We start from the raw sequence: 13,146 nt of genomic DNA, 5'->3' as shown, positions 1-13,146 counted from the left end.
TACTCAATTAATAGATCAATATAGCACATCAGAAATCAATAACAGTTGGTATTTCGGCGCACCATGACCTTTCAGTCATGAATAACCACACCAGTTTATTAAAAGTTAGTGAATTTATTTCCCTATATTAACAAAGCCAACACGATGTATATAAGTCTCAAAACCAAATGATATATGTATATGAACATTACTAGCTGTCCATAACGGCGGAAGAAATGCAATCTACGCAAAATCTGGATGATGATACACTCAGTTATCGCAATGCAAATCACTAATATGACTAACTGTATTTGACTAATTTCATACATTGGTCAGCATAACAAGATTTCAATTTAGCATGATACATTGAATGAATACCTCGACTAACCTCTAATTAGCATCGGCATGTGGGGCTTCATGCAAAACGAATTTAGTCAACACAAATTTGGAAAACTTCTAACTAGGACCCTATCAAAATAGCAGTTGGTACCGAAAAAGGAAAAACACAATGCATAATACATTTATCCTTTCATATTTACCAAATACAATCAGCATTCAAGAAAAGACTTCGTCCTTCAGGTACTGGTTGATCAGCATGGGGCAAGTTTCAAAGGGGCAAAGTTAAGGGCAAGCTCCCTTGCAGCAGCAAGGAGAATGGGGCAAAGTTACTGCATGGGCAAGACGGGGCAAATCAAAGTTAAATTCTCTAGGGTGAGAATTCTTAAAGTCTCTTTCTCTCTGATAGAGAAAAGGGCATCAGGGTGTCGTCCAAAATGGAGTCTGGCATCTGGCATCAAACTGGCATCGAGGAAAATGGCTGACTTCTCTTTGTCCAGTGGGTTTAAGTAAGAAACAATCCAAATTCTGCAGGGTCTTCCATTGGAGGGTTCATAGGTTGGCTTCAAATTGTCCAATGAAAATTGTCTTTTACTAGCGCTCATTTATGCATACACTGTCCTTGGAGCCTTGGAACACAAGTTGTAACATGCGTTGCCAATTATTTTACTATCTGTACCTTCATTGTCCGCACCTGCAGACTGACCTTGTATCAAAGGGGATGAAACCGGCCTAGTATGAAACCTTGGAGATAAGTGTATCAGTCAGCTCTACTGGAAAAATACAACTTCAAGCAAGAATATATGTTTCATTAGTTCAAGGAAAAACCACGCAGTTAGAATTTGAAACCAGTCAAATAGGCCAAAGCCTGTACTAAATTTAAGCTAAGCAAAACAGTTTTCAAACAAGAAATCATGGCATACATTTGCAATTATGACGGATTACTACATTTTCAATACTTCATGATTAATAAAGCTCGTTTACAATGATGGCGAACTACCCCGAGGGCACAATTTCCCTCGTACATTTTTTTTCTTTACTAAAATCACACTTCATTATATGTTTTGATTACACGATATGTATGAATATATGTCGGACCTTCTTTTTCTGCGTCATCACCCCTATTAGTTATATAGCTAAAAAAAGAAAAAGTGGCCCTTGCTTGCAAATCGGGGCAGTTTTTTTGTTTTGCAAGGAGTGGAAAAAGGTAAGGATTTGGGCTTGCTACAGGGAATATTTGTTTTAGTATCAGAGAAATCAGCAGTATAAACTGGCCCAGCAAGCCACAGAATAAACCCACAGGCAAAAACGGCCTACGGACTGACCTTTCAGGCCATCCTGTCGGACACTGCCTGATTGCCTTATAGGCCAGTCCGACCCAGCCAGGAGTAGCAAGTTGTCTTTATCGCCAAGCTGACTATTTCCTTCCTAGTGCACCTCACTAATCTGAGAGAGGGTTACTCAACAGCGAAACAATGGGCTAAAGCCTCACAATTAGTTAATTCACCATTCAGTTTCAGTTACAACAGGGTAAGATATGCATTGAGGGCTCACTGCCCCGTGTTCTGCCTGTTACTACTTACTGCAAAACCTTCTGGTGATGTGCAGCTGCAAGATAAAAGTTCCTCAAACGCCATTCAGGGACGTCCTCCAGATGGTGGGTGCAGAAGTTTAGGAAAGGGCTGAAAATATTTCTATATGATAGTGGTGGCGCTCATACTAGCTAAACGAGGGATACAACTGGAGAGTGAGAGGTAAAAAAGATATGCACCACCTGTCAGTAGCTGGATTAAGCATGCACAAACTGCAAACCACATTTCCACCCTTTCAGTGAAGAACCTACAAATAAATGTGTCAGTAGTCTATGGCTGTACACCATAAATTGATTTTTTGTTGTTGCTCAATATCTCCGTGTGGATCCCTGCTCCCAAAAAGACTTGGCCATAGGGGAAACATTAAATGCCCTAGTTGGGTGGGAAATGTGGCACTGATTATCACCCTCAAGATATCTTGCCTGACCCCAGATATCCGCCTTGCTACTCAGTAGGGTGCTCTGGGCCACTGATCTCGTGATATTTAGGAAGAGTGACCTGAAGACAGTCAAAATCTCTCTTTCTCTTTGATTAAATGTGAGCCAATTCTGCAAAGTCTTCAGCCGGAGAGGAAGGCTACAGTGTCTCATTTTATTATGACCCTGGACCCATTCTGTTCACTAGGGTTGTTTGTCCTGAGTTTTAACTTGTAAGAGTGATACTAAATTAACATTCGGCTCTGAGATGTTGCTGTTTAAGTATCTAAGGTGGCTAAACTAAGGTGCCCCCCGTGCCCCATGGTTGCCAACTAATGTTGTCAGTGTCTTCTGAGTAGTAGGCGCTCTTACCAAGAAATAATTAACTTGACCAGTTGTTTAAAAGCTGCTAACCCCTGAGGTTTGAGAAATTATTGGGAGCTAGCCACAACAACTCACTATCTCCTTTGGCAGGTCCTCCTTGTGAACATGCAGGAAAATGTTAGGAGCCTTAACTAGTCTTCAGAATAGTGTCTGGTAACTCCGATTACAGCACCAAAGCCCCCAAACCTTTGTATACCAGACACCCCAGTGACTAGAAATTATGTTCAGTTTCCCATGACCAAATCAGCTACTAATTTGAACTCTGGGTTGGAAATTCATGTTCACTGTTTAGGTGAGGGGAGGGAGGCTGCGAGGGAGGTGTGTTGTGACAAATGCTGCAGCACTAGCTTCAGCGTAGTGAAATTTTGTTAGACCCGGGGCAACCAAGAAACTAAACCAAAGTTTAGATGAATCATAGCCCTGAAAAAAAACTTTCTTGCATCCTTGCTGGTACCTATAACCTATTGCTTGACTATGCAAACACCACTCTGGTAAACCTGAGCAGAATCAAAGATTACAGGAGGTTACAATCCATCTCTGTAGTTAAGCATTACCCATGAACTATCGTTTTGAAACATTATTGTGCTTAGTAAATGCTAAAATAACAGCTGGGATTGATTCTTGCATCCAAAAAGAAATGGGGCCTTAAGATCTTTTGATCAAATCTAAATTTTAACTGATGCAGTAACTGATGTTGTAAAGAAAAAAAACAATACTTGTGCTATTGCTCAGGAAAGTGACCCTTAATGTACATTATTACTTTGTCATATATTGTTGATGAACCTCAGCATCTTGTAAATAAGCCTTGATTGTTTGACTCCTGTAACCAATAAAAAGTCAAGAATAAAACAGAAATACTTGACAATGAATTAGTTGTGTGAAAACATCTAGATCGCCTGTGATAAACTACGGCAACCCAGAACCAAAGGACCCTTCTCGACCCTGAGAAAAAGCCTATTAATTATATTTTGTATCAAGTTCTGGCACAGCAGTAAGAACTTGAATGGTTAGTTGAGGAGAGTGTTTGCCCTTCTCAAGAAACAGCCACATACCTTATCAGGGTGAACCACAAAAAGTTACTAAATTCATCTGTGCTTAACCCTCTGGTAGCCTGGCACAGAAGCAGTTAGGCTTAACTTAAAGGCAATATGTAAAGTATTTATGCAGCATTCAAACAGTAATAAGGTGAAAACACAATGTAAGAAAAAGCCCACTCCAATTTAGACAGAGTATATTTTAGTAAATTATTTAACACCAAAATGATAAGAATCCTGTCGGTGGAGCCAGAGTTATGAATGTTTAAAGTTTAAAGTGAAAAATGGTGCCTTATATATCAAAGCACCAAATTCTGACATCTAGTCATATGAGAACGAGGCAAGGGCAAAAGCTATGGCAAACTGTGATGGAGAGCTGTTCAGATGCAATAAGTGCATTGGGACTGGTCTTGGCATACCTTCTAACTTAGATGAAGTTTTGAAGAAATATGTCTGAGAAGGTAAAGTTACGGGTGGCAAGATAGCGAGTGGTGTCCGGGGAGGAGGCATCATCGTCAGGAAGCCACTGGATGAAGCTGCGGTGAAATCTTCTATGTTATAAATCTTTTATAGAACTCAAAAATCTCCATGAGCAGGATGCAAGCTGTAGCTGATGAGGGCTCCACAAGCCCAGAAAGCCCTTTTGCGAGGAGCCACTGAACAGGATTTGCTGCTGCAGAGAATAATGTAGCAGGAGCTACCTCAAAGTCAGGCCAACTGGTGATGCAAGCAGATAGGTCTTGGTCTCCTTTCGGTTCTCAGAACACTTTTTTGGTTGAAAATATTTTGAGTCCCACATTTTGAACTTTGATCATCTGGGCACTTTTAGCACCAATTCCAAGGGTCCAGTACTGGAGAGGCACCACTTGGGGGATTAAGACTTACTCAGGCCAGGTACACGTTTAAGACGGTTGGAGCTTTTTCTGTTCCTGAAGCTCTGATCAGAAAGCCAGTCGACTAACCCTTGGAGTTACTCTGGAAGTCGTGGGTTCAAGCAAAAAAGCAGGTCTCAAGAAGCAGGGCAGTCCTCTGAGGGCACAATGCAGGCTTCATTCAGCAGGGCAGTCCTGTTGGTGCAGCTGGGCAGTCCTTTGAAGTACACAAAAGGCAACAAGGCAGTCCTTGGAAACTCTTTCCACAGGTCCAGAAGTGAACTGATGAGTGCGTCTAAGTGTCTTAATTTTATACCTGGTGCGAGCTTTGATGTCGAAGAACCTTCCGGAGCTTCCCCCCATAGAAGTGTTTGGAATTTCCTGCCTCCTTGCCCTGGTCCCAGGCTGTCTGCAGTCACATTAAGGTATTGTGAAATTTTCACGTGTGAGCTGCGGCAGTGTCTTTGAGGTGTATGTGAGGCTGTGTACAGCTCTGTCCCCTCATCCTGCCAGGATGGTCCATCCTGCCAACACCCAGTCCTTCTATTGTGAGGCTATCGGGTGAAATACACAAAGGCCAACTACACCTAGTCATGTGACACAGAAATAGGCTGTGGGCACCAAATGGTTAGGTCAAGAAAATGTTAGCTAGAAAATAGGGGGGGATGGGCTCTTTTCTTGTCAGCAAGGTTAGGCCACTATAAAGTATGAACATAAAGAATGGTAATGCTAACATTGATTTTTCTGTTCAATTATTCAAACAACAGGTCACGGAAACCAATTACAGTGATCACTATTTTAATTCAATTTTTCACCCTTTGTTCTCTGAAAAAAAGCTTTCTGAGTGAACAGTACATTGTCAGTCAGTCAAGAGAACTTTATTTCGGCTACAAGAGCCATTAAAGCACATAGCAGCAATAAATAAATACACAAGATTATATAAAGTATGTACAGTACATCTAACTAGATAAAAAAAAAAAAAAAAAAATGCACTCCCAGAGTGAATTGATACATACTTGCTAAAACCATTATACAGATAAAAGGTTTCCTCTAACAATCCAACTTGCCCCACGGAACTTGGCAACAGCAATCACTAACGTTGGGCAAGTGTCAGATCTGAGAATTCAGAGGGCTATGTCGGACCTGCGAACTCCCAGCAGTCTACAAGCCAGGGCCAGCCATTTCCTATGAGAGGCAGCATATGCAGGGCAGTCTTTCAATGGGTGCTTTGCAAGCTGGGCAGATAGTTGTATCTTCAAGTGACAAGCAATTTGTAAGTAATCTACAATACATTGTCAAAAAACACAGAAAGTACCCTTACATATGTTACTAGTATTTACATCCCCACATCTTTAAAAAACTGAAGACAAACAGAAAAACAATTAATTTGACATAAAACATAAACAAATGATGTATTCAAAATATATATATATTTTTTTAAATGTGAAATAGTATGACAATCCTTAATTATTTTTTAAACGTTTGGAGGAGCCACTGCTTTAATCTATATTTAGTCTGTGCTATTTCTTTGTGTCAAGGCTAGAGGTCGGGAGCAAAAGTTTCACATTACGTGGAACAGAGGGCCCAGATTTTATATTTGAGAAAATGGATATCCTGAATGTCCACACTTATTGGCCCAACTCTCTAGGTATAAACTGTTGATACGTTTCGAACTACACTTATTTTAGGTTCTCCTCAGGACAAAAAAAAACTGTATGACAGTGTTTGTTGACCAGCACAGTGTGTGACTTCTTTAAAATCATGTGACTTACTCCGCTTATTTGCTGTTCGATCAGAGGTGTCTAGGCAGAGAAGTTGGCTCACAGCCGTAACCTCATGCACTTGTGCTCTTGGTTAGTCTGGAACCTGGATTTTTCTTCAAAAAACGTCTAGAATGCATGAAAAATGACCTTAAATGATGACATGTCTATATAGATTTCTCTGCAATGCTTCTGGACATTCCAGAAGTTATTTGGAGAAATATCCGGGTCACTGATTGACTTCTGAACAATGAATATATAAAATGTGAAGGCAATCCATATCAATAATGTTTTTTTTGTTTATATTGCTACTTAACCTAACATTCCATTAGGTTGTTCGCTGTTTCCCAGTGGTACTTTTTTCCTTGTAACATATTACTCTTTTTTATAGTGTATGCTTTGAACTAAGTTGCCACCAGGTGTTTATAACAGGCCACAATTGAGAGGTTGAGCTTGAAAGCAGTGTGATTTTCTCAGTGGGTCAAAAAGTGTTTATAATACATGATCATCCAATCGTTGGCCTCTGTGCAGAGCTCCAAGAGCAATGGTCACCTATTCAGGTACAATTAGGAGTCTGCGCAAATGTGTATGAAGAAAGTACACTGTTGTCATCATATTGATAAGGCAAAAGCAAATGTAGCGATTATAGGGGTGTGTTTGGGGTGGTAAGGCAAAAGAGCTATAAGGAAGTACATTTAGGACAGAGTGAAAAGAAGGTGCTGACGAGGAAAGAGATGAGGTGTAAAGATATGCAGATGGACAAGATGTGGAGCGAAAAACAGACTTGTCTAACAGAGTGAATAGAATGGGAGTGTTTGTGACACACTGAAGACCACTACTATGGGCCTCAGTAATGTTTAATTCACAGCCTCACAACAGCAGAAATTAAACATTGCCAATATTAATTATTTACAACAAACTCATTGTTGTTACTCATTTATCCTAAACATCTAACAACCATGGACAAAGCCAATAGGCCTGGCTAATTTTAGATGTGTGTCAGTTGTTGTGTTATGTGGCTGGAGGCAATAACCGAAACCTCAGAGATGAAAGAACATATTGGTGGGCTGAAAAATACACTAGAAATCACAGAAATGTACTATAAGCCACGCCCTTAATTACATAGGCCAGGACCGTTTCAAACCCCCCCCCCCACACAAACACACACACACACACCTTTCAAACACACACATTTTTTTCATTCCACCTAAAGCTCTGCATATATTCATCGGTCTAGTGTTGTACATAACTGTGAGAACTTTATTGGATTCCAACAAAGGCTCATTTAACAGCCGCAGACTTGGAGATCAATACATTTGACAGGCAAATAGAGTGGGAGTCATTCGCTTCCCGGATTCTTGCTTGACAAGTGACTGATGCCCATCATTTGTACAGCGCTAAAAGCTATTTCGGACAACCAAGCGCTACACGGTCTGCCACGAGACGAACTGGGTCAGAACAAAGAGAACCCATTCGTTTCTTATAAGCACCGCCCTCTCGGCGACTCTTCAGTTCCAACGGCCAAGAATGTCTTCCGTGCTCTGCCTGATGAGGTCTATATTCAAGACCCATTCGATTACGTGCAAAGGTCCCCCCGCCCTCATCCTCCCGCAGAAAAAAAAGTTCGGCTCCCTCACCCCATTTACTGACATACATCCACCGTCTACATGGGGAAGGTTACAACTTCATAACTCACACACAAAGTACCGCTATAGACAAACGAGGTTTACAGCATACTAACTATGATAAAATCTGGCAGATCACCGCCTTAGCTCTCGTTTTTACAGCTTACTATGATTTTCTATTCCAGACGAACTATAGTAAAGCGACTACAAATACCGAAATGCACCAGTTTGGTTCTGCCGTGAAAGTCCAGAACTGGAATTACGGTCAATAGTAACGTTGTATAGTACACGGTGCGAAGAATAAAACATGTTTTAAAGTGATTTTCCGTATCACAGTGTGTCTGCCTCCATATGTTAACAATATATCTGAATCGCCTCTTACCGGAAGCAGCAAACAGCAGTGACAGCAACACCTGGTTGGCTCCAAAACAGCCCATGCCTACTTCCTGCTCGCTCGCAGCTTGAGAGCCCCCTTCACCTCGTTCCCTCTTTGTGATTCGAAAACATTTTTCTTCCTTTGCACCTTAGGTTGCCTTTGCTGCTGAAATCCTGAATAAGGTCACTTTTGTCTGTGCCTCGGAGCAGGGTGAGGCTGGTTAAGGAGCGGCCAGGCCAGGGTTGGTGCACCTGAGGCATTTCCCCTGAGCTCTCTTCTGTTTACAAACTCCGCCCAGGAGAGTCTCAGACAGACACTTGCAAAGAAGCGGCCAAGTCGACTGGCAGAGAGGGAAATGCAAGTGCTGGCTGTCAAAGACAATAAGGGCCTGATCTATACTTTTTTTAGCGCCGCATTTGTGTCAGTTTTTGACACAAATGAGGCGCCAAAAAAGTATAAATCAGGGGGCAAGTCTGGCTTTAATATGCTCAAATACTGTTTTCGTGAGTTAAAAGGCCCTTATTTATACTTTTTAGCACCGCGTTTGCACCGCTTTTGACGCAAAAAAGTATAAATATGGGCCTAAAACTGTTGTAATATGAGAACTACAGGATGAAGCCAACATTTGAGCACCAGAGAGAGTATGACCAATGGCGTCAAAAAAGTTAAATGGAGTTTGCTTGGTGAATAGCAAATGCCATTTTTAAAGAAGCGTTTCTTTTTTCAATTGTACTCTAAATTAGTTCGATGTACTAATGCATCACCAGATAGGATTTTGTACACTTATGGCTGCATAAAGACTGGCATTCGTAATGTGGGTTTGCTACAACGGAAGGGATCTCTGTGTGCCGAAAAGCGCACATGCCACACAGAAGTGCATGTGCAAAATACTGAGAAAAAAGTAAGTGAAAAAAGAGTCCTGTAGAGACCTTATGAAATTAGCTTGTACATGGCTTAAATGCAACGAGGCGATCTCCACCGTATTACCTGCGCGGTAATGCTGCATCAGCTAGTGCAAGAAGAAACCAAGGCCAAAGATTTGATTGTAGTTTTCGTTATTCAAATACTAAACACTTAGAGTAAATCCAGCTGTTGCATTTAAACCATGTACACGCTCATTTCAGAAAGTCTCTATAGATGTTGATCCCACTATGTGTTCACAAACCGTGTTGAATTGGTTCTCTTTCAAAATAACATACTCGTACTGCAGAACAGACAGTCATATTGACAGTAATGACTGTCACAGTGGATAGTGATGATCAGTAGACGCTTACTAACTAAGGTCAGTGCTGCAATCCTACATGAGCCCTGTGTACAGCTGCCCACACTTCAGTGCCTGAGGTTAAACCTCCTGCTCAGGAACGCAAGAAATACGCCATCCCTGTTTGTGGCGGCTGCACCACAACCAGCATTTTGTGCTATGTTTTGATACGGGCATCCAAAGTGGAACACACAGGTCTCAGTAACCATATAATCACAATCGTCATGTCCTGCTACCAATCAGCATACTTATAGCACATACAAGACACACACATGCACAGGGTGCCAGCGCAGGTCAGTAATTGACATTCAAACAGGACTTTACTCAAATGAGACCTGTAAGCCCCACACTCCCAACAGCATGGTACTGACGTGTGATCAAAGAAAGATCAGGCACTAAAGAGATAATGGACACCACATTTAATTCAAATTAAACATGGTGTCCATTATCTCTTTACTGGGTGACTAATAATTTCAAGAAGCATAGTAGAGGCAATAGTAACAAACAATAACACTTTTGTTTGATGTCTAACTGTCCGAGGAGAGCACAGTCTTCTCCTGAACACTTGCCGTCTCTGGTAAGCTTCCAGCACAGATATAACACTGCTGCTCACCCTTCAGCTCCTTTCATTTGGCGGGGGTCTCTAGTACCCTTTTTCTCCAGTGGAACAGAATAACTGGTCTTCAATCATCTCACATTATTTATTATCTCATAATACTCCAATGATGTTTCCCTGCCCTCTCCTCAATGAAAACAGCAGTTTTTTCGTGTATTCAACTCGACCATCTATGCCCATCACTATAATCTCTTACATCATGAAACTCCTAAATCAATCCACCATCTTGGACAGTGTTTATCATCTTACAAAACTATCCTCACTTAACTCACTGGGCATCACAGGATTATGGTCACAAATGTGTGTGTTCATGTCTTTTGGCTTCATCTTCCTTACTCACTTGGGACTCAAAGACCCTCAGTCCCACCCATTTCCAATGAGCATAACACAAGTTTCTGTTCTACACTCCCTCCTTGTCTTAGTGCACAACCTCTCTGTTGAACCTGGCCCTTTTACAGGGTCATTCCCCAGACTTTTTGCTTTTTGCCTCCTTATTTTTCTGAACTTTGTTGGCTGACGTTTTGACTCTGAGCACTTTTTTTACTGCTAACCAGTGCTAAAGTGCATGTGCGTCACTTTGCTTTTCAGGACCACTAGATCGAGTTCAACAAACACTGAAAGTGAAATCTGAGCTAGGAGCTGACATCCCTTTTGTAATTTTTCAAGAAATGTTGTCAGCCTGTCTTCAAAAATGAGAAAGTGACGCAGGCCCACCATGCAGTCATGGCATGGCAGACCTGCTTCCTCCTATTCATTTTTCTCCCAATATGGCTTCCTGCCAACTAGGAGAAAATATTTGCACAAAGAGAGGACATCTAACATTTGGTGACTGCCTAACTTAGAATGATGTTTTTAAAAGCAGGTGGAGGGAAACAGAACAGGGAGTGTAAGAAAAAGAGTGGCATAAGCAACATGAGGACGCAGGTAGGAGGCGGAAGCAACGTGGAGAAGAGCTGGGAAATGACCAACATGGAGAAAATGTGGCAATGGCATAATGAACCTTGAGCACCCCCACTCCATGCAAAGTACCTGGAGAGGGCCACTCCTCCCCCCCGGGACTCAGAGAGGGGCCTGCTACCCGCGCACAGTGTTCTGTGCTCACCCCCTAACGCACCGCAGGGGCTGAGGGGGCCTTTGTCATGCCACTAAAATCGGGGAGGGCCACAAATGATACAGAATGACAGTAAGTTAGAGTGCTGCGGGGAGCAAATGGGCAAAAGAATACATCAGGGAGTGGGAGAGTTAGAAGCACATGGGCGAGAAAGCAACTGGTTGAGATGGAAAGTACACCAGGGCAAGTGCAACACGGAGGACATTGGAGAGAAGCGCATAGGTGACAGAGAGCAACACGGAGTTCAGGGAGAGAGTAGTACATGGGACAGAGAGCTGAGACACACGTCCTCTACTATGGAGAGTGCTAGCACAGGTGTAGTAAATATTATTAACGAATGTACACGTATTCTGAATAAGTGATTTATGTTGAAAATATACTAACGTGGAAAAAGAATGCACACATTTAAAAATGTGATTACGAAGAGTGGCCGCCAATGTGCACAAAGTGTACTTATTAATATCTAACACTGTGAAATGTTGAATATATGTTTGACTAATGTAGTTATACGTCATATTAAGGCTTATGCATTATGCTCTAGCTTTATTAATTGTAGGCCTTAACTTAGCGAGTGTCTTGGCCTAGTTGCCAGACCTCATGTCAAAGCTGTATTTCTTAATGTTTAATAAATGGCTGTTCTAGAGAGTTAAACTGTGATTTTCTTTTTGCATTGGTTAAATGTACTCATAATGGAAGCTTTCTCAATGGAACCGAGTGCTAGAAGATGCTGTTCTTGCTAATGTAACATTTTGTGTGTAGTGTGTGTTAGAATGACTTTCTCAGGAGAAGAACAATGGAGATACTGACTGGAGTAGAAGCTGCAACAATATTGTTACCTGACAAGCCGGATGATGAGGACATTACAGGACAACCAATCAACGACATGTGAACAGAGTAATAGCAGAATTCATAGATTTGGAGTTTTAGTTTTATTGGACAGAGTATGGACATGCGATTAACTGACAAATAGGAATTTGAGAAATAGTTTTACTAGTTTTAATTTAACAGAACTGCACTGAGAGAAGACAGATTTATTGCTCATTTTTTTGCTGGCCGAAAGGTCAATTGTTCTTGTGCATCTTGATAAGAGAGGTGCTTAACTTTAATGCCTAGAGACTTTGCATTTTCTGAACTTTGATGCTGAATCCTGATGCCTTGCTGATCGACTGATGTCCTGAAGGCGAAGACTGACTCTGCTTGCTGATCCACATTGAGAATAGGTATTATGAACTAGACTGTTGATTATTGTGCATAGTTGCTTTTCCTTTCTAGGTACCAACTGCTTTAATAGAGCTATAGTAGATGTTATTCCAAATTTGTGTTACTAAATTATTTTGCATGAAGCCAACATGCTGATGCTATCTGATGTTAATTAAGGATCCTCACTAATGAAATTGTGCTAATAGGGAAGAATGCTTGATGAATTTCTCTGCTGAATTTGAATGTACGTAATTACTCAGACGCAGTTGACTTTATTATTAATTTGCACCGTAATCTTAGAATGTGTTGTAGTTCAAGCTTTGATTAGATTACGTTTCTTCCGCCGCTCTGGACAGCCGGTATGGTTTTTGTATGTGTTTCAGTTGATTTTGAGATCAATGTACATGACCCGAGCTTTGTTCATATAAGGAAATAAATATTCTAACTTTTACTAAATGGTGTGGTTATTCATGGCTGAAAGGTCATGGTGCGTGACAATTACTGACTCTATTGATTATTACTGTTATTGATTGTTGTTGATTATTGATATTGTGTATTGGTTATTGATTATGTACTGGAGCTAG

General features: G+C 41.2%; 1 protein-coding gene across 1 annotated transcript in view; it reads right to left on the bottom strand.

The window, feature by feature from the left end:
- LOC138265937 (CD5 antigen-like) overlaps positions 1-8,655 on the bottom strand; it is a 643,904-nt gene extending 635,249 nt beyond the window's left edge. Inside the window, exon 1 of the mRNA XM_069214135.1 lies at positions 8,381-8,655. Coding sequence (XP_069070236.1) covers positions 8,381-8,435 — 55 coding nt within the window. The 5' untranslated portion in view covers positions 8,436-8,655. The remainder of the gene's footprint in view (positions 1-8,380) is intronic.
- Positions 8,656-13,146: the final 4,491 nt, after the last annotated feature.

This window comes from Pleurodeles waltl, chromosome 11, assembly GCF_031143425.1.
Source record: "Pleurodeles waltl isolate 20211129_DDA chromosome 11, aPleWal1.hap1.20221129, whole genome shotgun sequence".
NCBI lineage: Eukaryota > Metazoa > Chordata > Amphibia > Caudata > Salamandridae > Pleurodeles > Pleurodeles waltl.
This window is presented reverse-complemented; position numbering and strand designations above follow the sequence as displayed.